The sequence below is a fragment of the Aphelocoma coerulescens genome, chromosome 3 (assembly GCF_041296385.1).
Source record: "Aphelocoma coerulescens isolate FSJ_1873_10779 chromosome 3, UR_Acoe_1.0, whole genome shotgun sequence".
Lineage (NCBI taxonomy): Eukaryota > Metazoa > Chordata > Aves > Passeriformes > Corvidae > Aphelocoma > Aphelocoma coerulescens.
Window position 1 is genome coordinate 49,398,010 of NC_091016.1, and position 18,072 is coordinate 49,416,081.

The 18,072-nt window shown below is 37.3% G+C and overlaps 1 protein-coding gene across 3 annotated transcripts in view; it reads left to right on the top strand.

Moving 5' to 3' along the window:
• SMOC2 (SPARC related modular calcium binding 2) overlaps positions 1-13,956 on the top strand; it is a 140,811-nt gene extending 126,855 nt beyond the window's left edge. For 2 of the 3 annotated variants that reach the window (XM_069010205.1, XM_069010208.1), the window contains exons 10-13: positions 5,930-6,032; positions 6,938-7,212; positions 9,609-9,652; positions 12,370-13,956. In XM_069010205.1, the coding sequence (XP_068866306.1) occupies positions 5,930-6,032; positions 6,938-7,212; positions 9,609-9,652; positions 12,370-12,393 (446 nt within the window). In that variant the 3' untranslated portion in view covers positions 12,394-13,956. The remainder of the gene's footprint in view (positions 1-5,929; positions 6,033-6,937; positions 7,213-9,608; positions 9,653-12,369) is intronic. The other variant, XM_069010207.1, reaches the window with a different exon arrangement.
• Positions 13,957-18,072: the final 4,116 nt, after the last annotated feature.

An 18,072-nucleotide genomic window follows, 5' to 3' on the forward strand; every position in this document is an offset into this window, starting at 1 on the left:
CAACACTCCAGGGAAATGCATTGTGTTTCTTCCACTGGACCTGGACCCACATGGCTGCACTGCAGGTTATGCTCAACCTGAGGTGATGAGCCTCTAAAGGCTACAAGTTTGCATGGGCACAGACTGAACCTCAGAATGTCAGATCCTTCTCAACATACTGAGGTGTCTTTGGCCTCCAAAAGTGAAGTTGGTATTGTGTAGGCATTGACTGCCAAATAGAAACATCAGTTGTCTTGTATACAGTTAAAGAGCAAAGAGGCACAACTCCTTATAATCTGAATTTTTAGACCTTTTCCAATTCCCAGTCAAAACTAGAAAGGTAAAGGTCTACAAGAGTATGTTTAAGAATGGCAAATAAGGTCCAAAGCCTTTCTTAAGTTCAGCTTTGATTTTTGGCTGAATGGCCTCTGAAAGGATTACAGTGTTTAAACTGGTTTGTCCCTTCCTGTTGTCAAAGTGACATCTCAGACCTGTTTGCAGCAAGAAATTCATTTCTCAAAAGCCTTTCAAACTCTCATGGGAGGGAAAACCAAACTAAAAAGTGGTAATCAGAAGTTAGCTATTTCACATTGACTTCTGCTTTGATGTTCTGATTCGATCCTTCTTTTCTTGTTTATCTGTAATATTACAGGGACTGAAATAAATGCAATGAACTGTTTTTCCTATCAACAAATACCCTAGTCTTTGTCACTCAGTTGCCTGCAAAAGCTGCTTATAGGGTCTTGTGTTTCTGCTATGAATGTTATTCCTTCTTTCCTCCGCATTTACCTGAAGAATCACAGAGTAGTTTGAGCCTAGATCTATTTATAAAACAGATACATATAGAATTAATCACTTGCTGTTTAACACCACCTGGGAATATAAATTATCTGTCTGGGCTTCCTCAGTTAATAGGGAAGAAGAGAAACATTTTAAGGGAGATTCTCTTCTATTCTAATGAAAAAAATCTGAGGTAGTTGGGATGAATGCCTTCTGAATGGGTTCCTTTATACTGAGCTTAAGTAACTGTTATGGGTGAGACACCTCATTTCAGCAGGCTCAAGTTCAACAAATCCCTCTCAATGCACTTTGGTATGATATGAATGCCTAGGATTGAAGGGTAGGGCCTTGGGAGAGCATCCTTTGTTAACTCTTTAGTGTGTGTGTGTCCCTTGAAATTAGAACAGAAAGATAATTTTAAAATAGTAAGAAAAATAAAATTAAATACATGTTAAGAACTGAAATCTGCTTCCTGCACTTGTAGACAGAGAAATAATACTTCTTTCCTGTAAGACATAGAGATCTGGGACTACAAAGCAATGGATCTGTAGCTCCCCAACAGCTAATATCCATTCAATTCTATTTAATTATTTTTGAAATTTGGGTAAGGACATACGAAAGAGAATTTGGGTCTGAGCTTAACTTAATTCTTTTAAATGGTATGAATATTTAAGAGAAAAAATAAAATTATTAAAAAAATTAATACCTGAGGGATGTTAATAAGGAGAGGTAATAATGTCCACAAGCCTTCTAGGATACAAAATAGGTAGATAGTTTTTGTCTGTGAGAAATTACCAGAAGCTGCAGTAAGGGAAGAGCTGCGATGAGCCAGAGAATCATGGAATTAGAAAATTCTTATGACTAGAAAAGACCTCTGAGATCATCAAGTCCATCTGTTAAATAAAACTATAAAGGCACTGACTCTGTCAGTGAGACACGATTTGAGACCATGATTTTTAGTAATCAGCAGAGTTACAAATTTCACTTCCCAGGCTCATATTTTGAAGGATTTTTTTTTTTTTTTTTTTTTTTTTTTTTTTTTTTTTTTTTGGAAAGGGAGTCAGGAAGAGCTCAGGAAGTCCTCCAAAAAAATGAGGAGGCCCCTCAGCATGTCTAGACAAACAAACTTGCGGTTCACATGGATCAAGAGAAGTAAACTCATGACTGTACATATATGTGTGTATAGAATAAATGTGCAAGAAAAAATATTTTTGTTGTATTATCTGTTCTCCCAGGATAACCAGTAGCACTGAAAAAATTTGTTAAATTCTTTTCTTCTGTATAACACTGTTTTTCAGTGAAGTCAAAGGTGCAAATAACGCATGAATAGCTCCGATTATTCTGATTTTTGGCAGATCAAAATCTTACTTGCAATCTTTAGAGGTATTTCAGTGGTCATTGTATTTGAGTGCACTGCTAAGCTTTATGTTCATATTAGCAAACAGAATAAAAAAGAAGGTTTAAATTTGCTGATTGGAATTTGTCATGCCTTTAATAACTTGAGTGACTGACTCAAGACAGTTTTCTCTCTTGCAGGAAGATTAATGTAAAATCCCTTCTAAGGTGGTTAACCTTATCTACTGGATTCCCACTTTCACAGAAATTAACAAAATGCTTTTCTAGCCATGACTTCAGATGTGTCGTAAAAGATAATCATCCAAGACTGACAGTAGTAGATTATTATCAACCAAGAAGGGAGCTCCAAGGCACTAGGGTGCCTATTTTAGAAGGTTTATGGAAAACCTCCCCACAGGTTTAACTTCAAAAATCCATTCTCAGTGCAAAGAGTGTATGTATAGAGAGATGCGTACACATGAACAATATAATGCATAATGATGGTTCTTTGATTTCCTTTATATTATAACTGAAATGAGGTGTTTGTGTACTCCTGTCACTTGTATGTATTTGTTGGTCTAAGGTTTACTCTGTGTAACACTACCCTTAAAGCAAACACTCGAGTCTACATTTCAGAACCTGTATGTTAACTCCACGTGGTTTCAACTTCCACCCTTTAACAACAAATTACTATTTATGTAAGCTGTCAAATCCACATAGGACAGGCAGCTGCAGGAGAAGAAACTGAAGCCTATAAACCATAGGAAGAAGCATAAGGTGCCTATAAGAGACTAGTCTTTCCCTTTCTGTATTTAGCCCAATAAGAGTGAATTATTCATTACAATCAAGCTAAAGCTCCTCCAGTCTTGCCAGTTCATCCACAAATTTGTTGAAAATTAAAGCTCAGCATGAAGCCTCCAGAGAATTACTCTGAGTTAGTAACACCTGCAAAGAACAGAGATTTCACTGTGGGGTAAATTGCTGTGTGATTGGCCACACGTCAGCAAAACTTATAATTGGGAGAAACTGAATATTTTCTCTGTATTTAACTGATGAGGATTTTGTGGGGTGTCATTGTACGTTAAGTAGTAGAGTTATAATTTAGAATGTTTCACACCAACCGACTGTGTTTGTTTTAACAGCAATTTTTCTTTTCTATGAGATTTCTGTTGCTGTCAGCTGCTATTGCAACTTTATGAAATACACATGTAGAAACCTTTCTTATTCTTGGGGAAAATTGTCAGAGATAGGCTTTAAACTGTGGAATTTTCTTCCCGTGATTTCTTGTGAATTTAGAAGTTGATACTTTCCCCTGCTTAGCTGTATCTCATAAATGGCAAGCTAAGTCACGATTTTGATCTCTATATCTGTAGCATACATACACTCAGCAGCTCCCTGGACAGCAGTGTAAACTACCTAAGGCAGATTTTTATTTCTTCCAGATGTTTCAGAAATACACTCATAAATAATACGAAGAATTCAGGTGGAGTTCCTAAATCAAATTGGATATTAACATTGTTATCTATCCAAAAAAAGGACAGAGAAAGAAAAAGTCAAATTGCCTTTCCTCCATGTTGTGCTGCATTGTTACATGCTGAGGTCTTATTTTCTGCATTTTCCACAAGTTCTATATCAATTCACAACTTATGTTTGGAGCAGAATTCAGGCTTCTGGCTGATGATGGTAATACAGCTCCAATGCAAAATGAGTAAAGCTCATATCATTCAAGATAGGCCTACATGGGGAGCCTCAGACAGACTTCTTTTCACCTGTCCTTCAAAGGCAATCAGCTCTGGTCCACAGTGCTGTCCTCCTCACTAGCAAGAGGTAGCCCTGAGCTCAGGTTGCTCAGAGACTTAGTTGCTTGATTCGTGCAGGTTGGCACGCTGACACAACTGGATGTGCCTGCTGCACGGGAACTGCCTGGCCTCTGCCTGCTTGTCTTCGGACAAATGTGCTTTTGTGGCTTGCAGAGTTATGTGGCCTCATTTAAATCACAATGCACAATTTGCTTTCATGGCTGAAGTGCCTGAACCTAACAACCACAAACTCTTTGCTCTAGAGAATATGCTTTTAAACTGTGCACTGGATGGAACCTGTTGGTATAGTTTTCTGTCCTTCCCTTATTAATCTCTTGCCACCCTTCTTATTTTTGCTCCTTACAGGGAAAACTCAAGTTCTTGCCTCACTAAACTCAAAATCACAGTCATAGCTCCTGGACTGTTTGGTTTAGGGTTTTTTTGGTTTGGTTTTTTTTTTTGTTTGTTTGTTTGCTTTTTATTTTATTTTATTTTTTTGTTTTATTTTTGGTTTGTTTTGGGGTGGGGGTTTTTTTTGTTTATTTCTTTTTTCTCTTTTTTCCAGTTGTGACAGGAAAAAACCTGCAATCAGTTAAAGACTAAGGAGAAAGAAACATATCTAACAAAGTGACAACTGCTTTCATATGTGTACTTTAGTATAGTGAAACTTGCCTCAGTGAATTCCTGTTATACACCTTTTACAGTTACTGGAATAAAATGTCCCTGGTGCCAAAGGCAAGGAACTCATAACTACATGAATGTGTTAGACAATAATATGTAGTGGGTACTCCTGCTGTACATAACAGCTGAGCTATTCTTACTGCAACACAACTAAGGGCTAATATAACACAGGTTTGTTTCCTTGGATCAACATGGGATGTATTAAAAAATAATTTGCTGGCCAAGATGAAGCTTTTCAGGCTCATGTAGTCCTACTGCCTGTTCCAGAAGTTGCTGAGAAGTGTAATAAAATACCAAATCCCTACTGACTGACTAATCTTCTTTTTCCACAACACTTTGAAGTATTTCCCTTTTTCACTTTAAAACAGAACAGTGGTAAGTGGCTTCCAGCATAGAACTGTCTGTGAAAGTCCTGCCATGGGCTCCAGCTTCAAGCTTGTAATCTCCATGTCACCGATCGTGGATCATCCTGTACTTTAACTCAGCTATTTAGAGGGTTAGAGGAAGACCTGGTGTTTGGCTCAGGGCTCCAGGGAAGAGGAGAGGAAGCATGTGTATTGTATAAGCAAACCTCCATGTCTCAACATCCATGTGCTTGTCAGAGGAATTTATCTGCTCCAGCTGTGCTGCTTGAAGAGGGGATCTTTAAGTATATATTTATCTGACATATTACGTGTCTGAAACATGCTGTCAGTTTCTTTCAGAGAAGAACTTTTTAGTATGGGGAATGTAATTATGAGGATGATCTAGCATCACCATAGGATCTCACAGTATGAACCAAAGTACCAACTAACAGCCGCTGATTGGGCTAGGTGCCATGTAGTGCTAGTTAGCCCCGTCCAAGAGGAAAGGGAAAGAGACAAGGAGCCGACTATCATTTTACAGAGAAGAAAACAAATGCACTGAAAAAATGTGTGTTGAGAAAGCCAATGGAAAATAAAAGCATCAAAAGTGGAAATCTGAAATAAATATTGTGTTGTCAGCTTCTAGTCCATGTTTGTCTTGTGTCATGTACAAACTTCTATTGCTTCAAAGCTGTTCTTTTCAAAATGGGACACCCATGTCAAAGAAATGCTAAAGAAGGAAAAATAATGGCCAAAACTGAAATAAAGGGACTCAAGGTATGCAAAACAGATTCCCACTTGTTTCAGTTCAAAGGGTTATTGGTTTATTCCTGCCCTGTTACAGATACGTACCTGAATTTAGATGCTTGGTTTTGAATTATGTTATGAACTTGTCCACAATTTCTGAAAATTTGTGTACAGGGAGTAATAGCTATCTCAAAATCTGAACTATTGTTAGAATATAAATGTAAAACAGATAACAAGAAAAGAAAAAAAAATCTGCTTTTCTAGGGTGTCCTGGGGCCAAGAAGAATGAGTTCCTGACGAGTGTTTTGGATGCATTGTCCACAGATATGGTGCACGCGGTCTCTGATCCATCACTGTCTTCTAGCCGGTGGGTTTCAGACCCTTTTCGTTTGTCTTTTAAAGGATTCCAACAGTGGTGAATGCATTGTTGGGGGCTTTGAGGAGCCTTCACGAAGGGTAAATTTCCAAGAACCTGTCTAGGAGAGTTTACTTTGAAGTAACTACTGTGGACTATGTTCACTAAACAGAGATACACTTGAGAGATGAATTCTCAGCAGCACAGCTCAGGGTTTATCTGCAGCTGCTGGTGCAAATGTGTGTCAGGCTTTGTTCTCCTCTCAGGCTTTTTCTTGAATGTGTACTACCTTCCTGATTCATATTCTTCCTAGTTGCTTGCAAAACAAACCAATGCTATCAACAGTCACAGGTAGTGTTAAAAATGTGTAAATGCTGTCAAACTTTGGGCATCTGCAGGTCAGGTGCCTACCATCTGAAGAGGAGATAGCATTTATTTTTATAGCTTATCCTGTAATTCAATACATTTGGGTGTTTTATGTCTGAGAGAATCCATCATGTGTTGTAATTGGAGCTTCACTTTGCTGATTTTTGATCAACTTCAGTTGGTTACTTTACACATTTAATGCTTCTGCTATCTATGAAAGAGTCTTTTTCTCTTTTACTTCTCTCTCCGCTTTTCTCTGTTTCAGGAAATTTAAGGGGAAAGCGCAGTTTGCCCTTAAAGCGCTGCTTGTCACTATGATGCTGACCTCAGTAGGGTTTCAGAGAGTAAACTAAAAGCAGATTCTAGTGTAAAATTTGGGACATAGCTGGCCAAAGTGAAAAAAAGAGGGATTCACTACCAGAAGCCAGTGTCTAAAAGCAGGGAGTTTTACGTAACAATGGTGATGGTCATCCTATGGTGATGTAACTATTCTGAAATAATGGTATTAAATATCAGAATTAAGACTAAATTATCTTTTTTTCTTGTTTCAGGGTTTCAGAGCCTGATCCAAATCATACTCTGGAAGAGAGGGTAGTCCATTGGTATTTCAAACAGCTAGATAAAAATTCCAGTGGTGATATTGGCAAGAAGGAAATCAAGCCATTTAAGAGATTTCTAAGAAAGAAATCAAAGCCCAAAAAATGTGTGAAGAAGTTCGTGGAATACTGTGATGTGAACAACGATAAGTCCTTGTCAGTTCAAGAATTAATGGGCTGCTTAGGAGTTACAAAAGAAGAAGGTAAAGCAGAAACAAAGAAACGCCATAGTAAGAACCTTTTCTCTCTGTCTTTTTCACTAAATTCTTCAAAGCTTATGAAGTCTGATATTTATATGTGCCAGAGTTATACAAAATAAAAGAATACACCTGTCTGCAGCTAATGCAGCTGTTGCTTAGGGCAGATGGCAAGAAAGTTGCTGCTGGATCACTTTGCCCCAACAGGATCAAAAACTTCTTCTTGATTCTGACCATTAAATGTATTATGGTAGGAAACCTAAGAGGATACAGTAACAGTCATCAAAAAGTCAGTTTAGTGTTCTTATAGAACTGTGTTCTGAGTGAGTGGAAGTATCATACCTGTGCTTTTTGGATTCCTGGAAGGAAGTGCATGGTTGAGCTTTCTAATGAATTCTCTTTTCTCAAATGTGGTTTAGAGATGCAGAGAAGAATGTGGTCATCTGCCAAACAGGTGAAATAATGGCTAATACACAGCCACTTTACCTTGCTGACAAACTGGTAGGAAGGGGAACAACTGACTACAGAGTATTAATAGTCCCTGCAGAGTTCAATCACATAATTCCTGAAAATAGGAAAAATTAAAAAAAAAAAATTCTAAACAGCAGCAGTAGATCCCCAAACTTTAAGAAGTTGTAGAAGAATGAATATAGTTAAATTGTTTTGTCTGGTACCTTGAAATGAAGCGAGGACAAAGGTCTCATTGGTTGTATTCAAGTCTAGGAAGGGAATACTGCAGAAAGACAAAAGAGGTCTACATTTTACTAATAAGGTAAATTGTCTATGACTCCCAGTAACACATCTCTCAAAACAAGTATTGATCAGATCCAAGATCTTTTTTCTGTGGCTTTTTTTGTGGATCTCGTAGTGATATCTTGCAATTTTTGTTTAGATGGTGGAGGTTAAAAAATGTATATGAAGGTGGATGACTATTATCTTTATGCTGTAAATGTGAAACACTTCTGTCCTGCTGTAGCAGGCACTCCTAGGACTTATTGTGGATGAAATTTGGGTCCAAAATCACTATGCAAGAGGTAAAGGAGAGCCATAGCAAGACTGAAAGCAAACCCCAGTTTTTTCGACTTCATATTCCAGTGGAAAAAACCCAAAGATTAGGATAAACTGCCTGTTTTGGAAATGAAAATTGTAAGAGGCATGAAATTATATGAAGGTCACACACAGATTTGGCTGAAGTAAAAAATTACATCCACCATAACGGAAGTTTTGTAACAGATCTTCTCCAAAAAAATCTATTCAATAATGACAACATTCAAGTTTGGAAGAAAAAAAAAAAATCTCAGAAGTTTGGCATTGAAAAACTAATGTTGTCCAGTTGGAAAAAAGTTCTTAACCAAATCATTGAGTTGCTTTACTAGGAGTGCATCATTTTAAGGACAAGACAATAAAAATTACTTTTGTTAGAATGCCATTATTCTGTTTCACTTGCTTGATAATTAAAATTTCCTCTCTGATACTCCTTTCACTTGCACAAATGAAAGCAATTGCCACTTGACTGCAGTTAGAGTTACATTTCTAGGAAAATATAAGACTCTTGTCACCTGAGGTGTGAGAGCTGAGCTAAGGAGGAGGCTCTGTATCATTTTGTGTCAGTTGCAGGTGTCTTGTGTGAGAACAATTTGAAGCAATATAAAAGCCAGAGAGTTGCAAAGCATACTTTCTGAGGGGTGTATGAGATGCTGCAGTGTTGTTCAGGGTCCAGTTTTGTCCCCCTTTGGTCCAGTACAGCTTGTTTGACTCACAGACTTACATGGAAAACCAAGAGAGCAAGGTCCTCCCTAGACTCACAAGTTTGCTTGGGAAGATTAATGGACTAGCAAATTCATTTAGCTTTTTTGGGGGTTTATTTTCCCCAATTTTGATCACTGTCTTTGAGACTAAAAATTTTTTTAAAAGAGTGATGATCTTGTCATTTTACAGATTAAATGTGAGCATATCTTTGCCAATATCTTTGGCTTGTAGAACTTTTTCTGTGCAATATCTTTAATCAAAGTGAATACTTTCCAGGTAATCTGCTTGTCCGTGCTTCTTTACTGCCCAGGATAATAGACTATATTTACTGCTAAAGATGTAATAAATTTGAAATGCTCAACCTTGACTAGATGAAATCTCTTAAGAGAATGGAACATGTTAACCTTGACTAGATGAAATCTCTTAAGCAAATGGAACATGTTAATTGACAAGAGATGTTGTTGTTCAACTTTCATATAACTCCTTGAAAAAAGCAACACCTATATTGAGGGAAACAAAAAAAGTGGATGTGTCAATGAAAGAGTTGAAATATTTTATCTCATTTATTGAAAGCTGTGCACTTACCTGGTCTAAAAATATATCTTTTCAAGAATGAGGGCTTCAGTTCTTGAGCATAGCTTGCAAACCATATTTATAATGTTTTCTTTCCCCTCCTTTAGCGGTCCCTAGAACCAACACTGAGAGCACTTCATCCAGCAGGCAGGTGAGTACTGAGGAGAGCAAGGTCTCCATTTCTGCCTCTCCCAGGGGAATTTCTTGGGGTTTTAGCAGTTATCATTGCAGCTTCAAACTGCATTAATCTGCTATTCTGCAGAGTTACCAGAAAAATATACAGTGACATCACAATTAACAAATTTTGACTTAAGTTCTATCTATGGAAAGCTAAATCAGTCAGGTGCAGAGTAAATGTGCATAATTTGCAAAGTGGATTAGGCTTGGGTGTGAAAGTTCCTAGGAAAGTGTAAATTGACATATAGGACACATAGCATAATTTGAGGAGTGTAATTGAGCCCTTGTGAGTCTTCTGCATTCCTGAATGGCACCATTCCCATACACTTTTAAATGTGCACTGCTTCACCTTCATTTAACTTTTGCTTTAGCTGAATTCTGTCAATTTTTCTTTGTGTCACACTACAGACAGAAACTTAGATTCATTGAAATGAACAAAGCCACGCATTTCCCATGCCCTATGAAAATCTATACATTTCACAAACCCCACTGAATTGTTATATGCTGGCTTTAAACAGCTTTTAAAATCTTAGTGGAAAGAAAAGAGCTGTCACTTTCAAATACCTTTGCTGGCTGAGCAAAATGATGCAGAAGAACTAGGATTTGCATCAGTCTGCTAATTTATATTTAAACTAAAATTGCAGAATGATTAGAGCAAATAAAATGTCAACTACCCTGACAACATAATCCGTGATATTTTTTTAATCAATTTTCTGCAAAGTCTTAATCCTGGTTTTCAGAATAGCACCGGTGTATTCATCTATGGAGGTTTGGCTACCCAAGCCATTCAGAGCTGCAAAAGGCACAAAATCAGAGTTTTTAAATGAAGGAAATGTTCACTTTGAAAAGGAGGGATTCAAGTGAAAGGCCAGGAAAATAGGTTATAAAAAGTGGTTGTTAACTTATGTGTGTCTATTTTTATAACCATGTATTCTAAAGAAAATGTTTCTGGGCCGTATTGACATACCTTCCTAGAACTTTTGCATGGTCTTGAAGGAGGGCTTTTGTGAGTCCAGTAATTAGAATGGTCTAGTAAAAGAGTCATCTTCATACTATTCTTACCCCACTGTTGTGTTAGTTAGAGGACTTAAATTATTAATGCCCACAAAAGCATCAGTAAATGATGAACTAGTTTAGAAATTATTCATCTAAGCATATTATAAGAACAGCTCAGTTAATTCTGCACCAATGAAAATAGGAATTTGGCTAAAAATACCCCAACACCCCAGTTGTGGTAAATGTCTTCCCATCTGTCATAAAGCTAGATTAATTTGTTAGAAACTGAACTCCAGGTGAACCTACCCACAAGCCAAGAGAAATCTTCCTCTCAAAGTTGCATCGATTTGCTCCTTTTTTTATGTCTCCTTTTTTTGATGTTAGATTTGCACTTCCTAAGGCAAGCTCAACAGTGGTTGTGGTTTCTACTAGAGACCTCCTACATACCTTTGATGGAATATAAAATATTTTCACAGCTACAATAATGTGATAAGTTTGTTTGTTTAAACAAGTGTTTGTGGTCTTTATTTTTCAGGTTTCCCCCCAAATCACTTAACTTTAAACAAGACAGCATGAAAACAATTATCCCGTCAGAACCCCAAAGCATTCAGAGGGGTTGTTTTAATTATATAATGACAATTACTGGCACACGTGCATTACACTTGAAGCATGACAAGCCCTCTCCCCTTTCTTATAATCTGATACTGACTTACAGAATTGGTAATAAAAGTGTCCTTAGAACATCTATGCTTTTCAATTTCGTCTAGTAATTTTGCTGAGTCAGCATCAACTATTTTAAGATCTGTTGCTCACAAATGATAGCCTTAAATTAAAGCTGGCTAAGAAAACCATCTGTTGGCAGTTGCATATTTGAACAATATATGGCTGCAAATGCAGAAGGTGGTTTTCATCACAGAAGCTCTCATTTGGAAGGAAGCTACTGGAGGGAGTAGAAGCTGCTCAAAAGAAACTGATCAGATTTGCACCACTCAGGACACACAAACTTGAAAGCTCACTCTCTAGTAATTTGTTGTAGCACTTTAGTTATGTACATGCTTATGTGTGCTTAGGCACATGTTTTTCACATATGTGCAAATCTGTGTGCACGCACTCATATGAGCTTACTGAAAGAGAGCAGCTGGAGAAACATGCACTAATAAGCTGACTGAGGTTGTGGTTGCTGTCAAAGAGATCAAATAGGGGGTGGGTCTGACAGGACCAGGTAGTGACCGGGTCTATCTCCCTTGCTCAGCTCCTCCCCGACCAAAAAACACACGTATACACGCCCACACACTGTCAGTGAGACCTAGGGGGTTTTTTGCAGCCTAGCAGAAATTTTATAAGAAAGCCATAGATTGTTTGTGAAACTTTGGCCAGCAGTCCATTCCTTATATATCACATGCCATAGGAGATGTATTGAACCGGGAACTTGCCCAGGCAGTTGCTAAAACTGTGTGTTTGACAGGTAGAGATTTAAAGGAGCCATAGTAAGTAGTCAAGATATTGCTCCTACCCTTGCTCATGAATGCCGTGAAGGACTACAGGGCAGGAATTTTTTTATTCCCTATATATATTTGTGCAGAACTCTCCTTCTGGTATTGGCATGTGGGCACTGCTGAAAAATAGAAATAGGTGTTTATACTGGACTAAATGAAAACATCATCAATAATGCAAATTTTCCCAACTTCCTTTCAGCAAGTTTCGAAGAAGCAAGGGTGAACACCTTACTGATCCAAGGCAGATCTCTTTGACATGTGGGAGATTTCCTCACCAAAAGGCAATAAAAACAACTGTAGTATTTGCACTTTGTACTTAAAAATGTAAATTCACTTTGTAGAAATAAAATATTTAAGCAGACTTTTTTTTTTTTAATCTGTGAAAAAGTAATGGCTGGTTTTGAAAAATTATCACATACAATGTATGTGTATTCTTTTGTTGTCTGAAATATGTAAAACATGTTGGAGATGTAAAAGTTTGCATTTAAACCATTTTTTTAAAAATAACTTTTTGGCAAACAGTAGCATAGAAACCTGATTCTATGTATTTTGGTTTCAGTAGTATGCCTTCTTTTTCTTAATACTGTCATTTAAGTAGAGTTATGCTGAAAAATCTACTGTATTCTCAGTTTTGTCCAAGCAGTGTTGAATGTTTCAGGTTTGCAGGACTGAAAGAATTGTGTAAATTGCTGTTTACTTGGTTTTGCAGTTTTTTACTGAACAGATTTGTCATTGGTGGCAATATTTTATTTCATTTTGTTTCCATTGTAATTAGTATACTTTCCAAAGATCATGCAATGAGAATACAACCACTAATGGATTCAAAAAACAGTTATTCTTCTCGGGATGCTTATAGAAAAATGTATCCTTTTATCAATTTTTGAAGTGCCTTTTTTTATAAGTTTTGGTAGGATTTTTCTCCTGTTTGTTTTCACTTGGCAAACCAAAAAGGAGTCAGGTGCACTGTGATGTCACTCCAGTCTGGTTCAGCCTGGGCCTAAAAGCATGTTTCTATGGTCAGTGCAAAGCAGGAGCAGAGTTTATATGGGTCAGAATTGTAAATCTTACTATAGTGACAGGGAAGGATAAGCCTTTTTCCCCTACACCTGGCTACCCCTATCGACTCTTTGGTTTGCCCGGGGGCCCACTAGAGGAGGGGCTATCACGTCAGCCCTGCCTGAAGCTTTTTCTTTGCTGTCTGAAGAAAGTTCTCAAAAGTTTTCATACTTTCTCCATTATTTTTTTCCCCCCAATTTTTTTTTTTTTTATATGTGTGTCTGAGGGGAATAAAAACTTCTGTATGTGAATTTAGGGCAGGGAACCCAAATGAAAAAAATGTCTGCTCCTGAACAACTGTGAGCTACAAGCAGCTGGGTTGATCAATGCCATGGTAGAGGAACTACTGGCACCTAGGAGCTGACATGAGAAGGCAGGAATGTAGCAGCAAGCAGTGATTTCACTATGGTTTGTTTAAATAATGTGTGGGATCTGACATGTGACTAGCTACTCATAGCAGCACCCTGGCTTGAGCTTGTACCTGGCAAAGCTTTTTGTGAATCAAAAGGTTTCATTTCAATTCCAACATATTCTGAAGTGATAGGAAACACTGTATGCAATGGAATTGTACCCCAGAAGTTGTGTACTCTAAGCTCTGGCAACAGGAGAAACCAAGATGCAACCATGTGTTATCTAGTATTTTTGTTTTAAAAAGTATTTGTTATTCTTTTATAATGTTAAACTTTGAAATTAATCTCCTTTATAGATTAAAGATTAGTATGTTATCAAACTATGCTGGTGATTTTTCTTTCGCAACACAGAGAGACATGTTTGGAAGTAGATACACACAGTGGTGACTTCACCACTGCTTTGAGTTTACAAGAAACCTCAAGAACTCACATTGTGTCCATCTTCTTCCTTTGCCTTTATTGAATTCTTTTTTAAGGTCATTCATGTCTTAGTCATACCACTGCTTCCTCAAAATTCTCTATATAACTTCAACTTGGGCTCTTGCTTTTTCTCAGCAAAGTGCAATGTGGCACATCTCACACAGAGATGATAACTTTTCCTCCTCAATGTGTGTGTGAGCTGCTGGGCAGCTTTCAGCCTGGCTGGAAACAACGAGGAGAGAGAAGCAAACCCTCAGCATTCACAATGGCTCGTTTGGTGGTCACAGTATAGTTAATAGCAGCATTTAGTAAGAAGCATCTAATTCCATCACTATGGCCTCCGGAACAATATAAAAATAGGCTACTAAATATTTTACCATGTCCATGGTTTGAAAATGCACCCCATTTAAACTGAGAGGTTGTGTGGGGAGGCAGATTTGGACTAGCAACGTGATTATATAATGAGTAGCCTTAAACACTGATCAAAATGTAAGCAAATGCAAAAGGCACTTTTAGGTATCCAAAGACTTCTACAACATAGAGTCATTTAATAACTCCACAATGACTGAAACATGAGGTGTTTCCTCTTTGTATACATTCCTGTGTCATCACTTTTATGATTTATTTCAATTACCAGCGATTACACCACTTGAATATACATAGTACTGACTTTTCATACTTCCAGTAGAATCCAGTAGAATCCAGATCCCTAATGGAATCATGCTTGCAAGCTTGTTAAATTCTCCTTGGGTTCCTGTATCTCCCATATGTCCACAGGATATTTAAACTCAGATAATGTTCTAGTTGTAACCAGGAACAACCTTGATACCAAAAAGGAACCCATGTGGATAGGCCCTTAGCCTCACACTACAGTACCAGTGTTTATAATTTACACAGTAGTTAATTAGTTCTAGTTCTAGTTCTTATTCTAGGTGTAATAATTTAATTTCAATTTAAATTCTGTTACTGAAAACACAATTTAAATTCTGCTTCTCATTGACCAATATTTGTTCTAGTTCCAGCTATTGAACAAATTTGTTTAGAGCTCTTACAAGGTTGTAAATAGAAGACTATAAAGTTTGAAAAACGTGTATGTATTCAGGGACTTGTCCAGCCTGTTGCAATGCCCATTAGTCAACAGGCCACACAGTGAGAAATGTTCCATATTTTGTCAACACTTCGGAAAACTTTCTCATTTTGTTTGTATAGGCCAATTTCTCATTGTTTGTATAGGCCAATTTCATAGTTCAAGTTTTAGCAGAACTACTTAATTCTCAGTTTTCTCCCAGTCTAACAAAATACCTAGCTTTTGGGTGCTCTTTTTGTAGAATTGGGAGCTAGATGAGTGCTCTGAATGACAATTTTTTTTGCTAGTGTCATTTCAGATATTGAAAGACTGAAACAGAGAAGCTTTAACAACACTCACTGCATATAAGTAAAGGAATACACTGTACTTTTTATTTAGCCCAGACTTCTGCCCTTCATAAGTACCATAAGCCAATAGAGAAAGCAGGCATTCCTAGAAAGCTGGGAGGAAAATAAAAATACAGATTGATTCATTAAAGATATTTAAATGTTTCCAAGATTTGATAGATGTAATTAATATTTCCTTTTTACAATAGTAATAAAAGATGGTTTAATGTAGGTTAAGAAATATTTGCTGACACAGATAATGTACTTGTCCCTTTTAAATATTTACACTGATCTATTATATAGCTATGTTATAGAAACTAGTGTTTCTAAGTAAGTCTTTAATGCCAAAAGTGAAAGGTTTATTTCCTTTAGGATGGCAGATTGATGTAATTTTGGAGTAATTACTTTGACATTAAATAGGAACCAACTGAGTTTATTGATGTCTGAAACATTTGAATGATTGTAGTAAATTATTGATACAAACTGTACTCTTTGTCCAATTTAATTGTTTCAGTTCAAGTTTTATAAGTGAAAACATGCCCTTTGTTTAAAAAGCATCAATAATACATGTTGTTTTTTTTTTCTTTAAACAAAAGCTCATGTGGAAAGCATTGAGAACAACACATTTCCCTAGAACATCCAATGAGGGGGATAACAGGGAGAGAGGTCTATTTTTATCTAGGTTAAGGATAGAAATATATGCAGTGTTTTGCTTCTACTACATCCACCTTCCCTTTTTCATCACACACTTTGTCCTCTGACTAGTCACCAGTGGTACACAAAGCTTTTTTGGAAGGGAAGATAATGAATTGAGAGTCCATTCTGTGCGTGTGAACAGTCTTTTCCATAAAATAGAGTCATCTGAGTCTTCCTTTCCCAAGATACTCTATTTTCTCAACATCAATTCAATGCATAGGATTTCTTGCTTCATTTCAAATACAGAATCCTGCTTTGCACAGGTATGGGATCCATTCTTGGCTGAATGGGTGCTTTAGGAAGAAAATCACTCATAAAGGATCAGCCCAGTCTATGGATTGCAGGTGGACAGCTGCAATTTTTTTTTAAGCCACTATAACGATTTATAAAGCCCACTCAGTATGTGAAGTGCATCCATGAAGTAGCCTATATTTGTTCTAAGTAGTCAGTCAGGAAATAAAAAGAAAAAAAGGAAAAAAGTGGTGAGAAAAAATGGTGAGAAAATGGTTTCTGGTGAGAAACATAGTTTCACTAAACCATGACTGACTAATTTCATGTGATTGAGGTTTTCTATGAAACTTCACTTTTAAAAGTATTTTGGAACTTCTTTTCCTTTATCTAACAAGCATGAAGTGTTAACATGGAAAACCAACATTTGGACACCTATTTTGTCACAAAATTGGATATTGCAAAAGGTAGCAGAATTCTTGCTCTTCCACCAACTTTAAAAAAAACCCCCATATTTATTTGAAAGAAGTCAGGTTTCTAAACAATAATTTTTCATGCTTCATCTGAGTTTTTGAGTGCCTTGCTCTCCCTGTCTGAGGCAAAGAAAAATAGTACTGGGGCTTGATGAACTAATGGATTTATCACTGAATACACATGAAATGTGAAGAAAACTGCAATATGGGTAAGGGTATTTATACTAGTTTGTATCTATGCAGAACAGTTGAAGCAGTGTGAATTATATGCAGAAATATAAGGGGGGCATTGTTGCAGCTTGCAAAACAAGCCTGCCATGGGACTGATTGCAAACATACTCAAAACCTAAAATATTCTAGCATGTCTCTACTTTTACCAGTCATTTCACTCAAAGGCTGATGTGAACCAAAATCCACTTTGACTGCTACCCAAGGAGCACGTCTAGCTCTGTTGGTCTGTAGCTTCCTCATCTTCCTGAATCCACAGCTTGGGTACATTCTTCTGAGACTCCCCAGCCTGCGATACCAGTGGGACCAAGACCCAGAACAAAGAATGCGAGAAAAAACGTGGTGACAGATAGTGCAAATTACAGGATACTACTCCATAGCTCAGATTTTTTTACCCTGGTGGGCTGTGATCAACTGAAATCTCCTGCCCTGTGTCATCAATGACAAACCCTAACTTCCTGCTTCTTAGTCCATCAAATTCATGCTCAGAGTGAGAGAACATCATGCTTCAACTGAGTGGGAGTGAGTGTGAATCTCAGCTAACGGGCGTTTGAGAAATACTGACTCCTCAATAGATGCATGTGCTCAATTAACTCCCACCAGTTAATCCCTCTTTCTGCTGAGCACCATGTGATGGAGCAGTGTCTGCACACATCAGTTCTTTAGTGCTCTGCAGAAAGGAGCTGTGCTTCTCAGCCTAGAGCACAGTTCTTTGTACTGAATTCTCAACATTGAGGAAGGAAGGTTGTTCGCTAGCTGTCTCTAGCTGCTACCCCAGGTACTTGAATTGTATCACTGCTGCCTTATAGAGGTTTCAAGGAATATTTTGCAACATAAAATAAATGAAGGAAGAGGTGCTGAAGTGGTAGGGAAAAAAAGACCATGCAGTTTAAAAATGGCTAATAAAAAAAAGAGACAGAGGAAAAAAATTAAGCAGAAGGAGAGAGAAGGGAAAAAATCAAAATAGGATTATGGAGA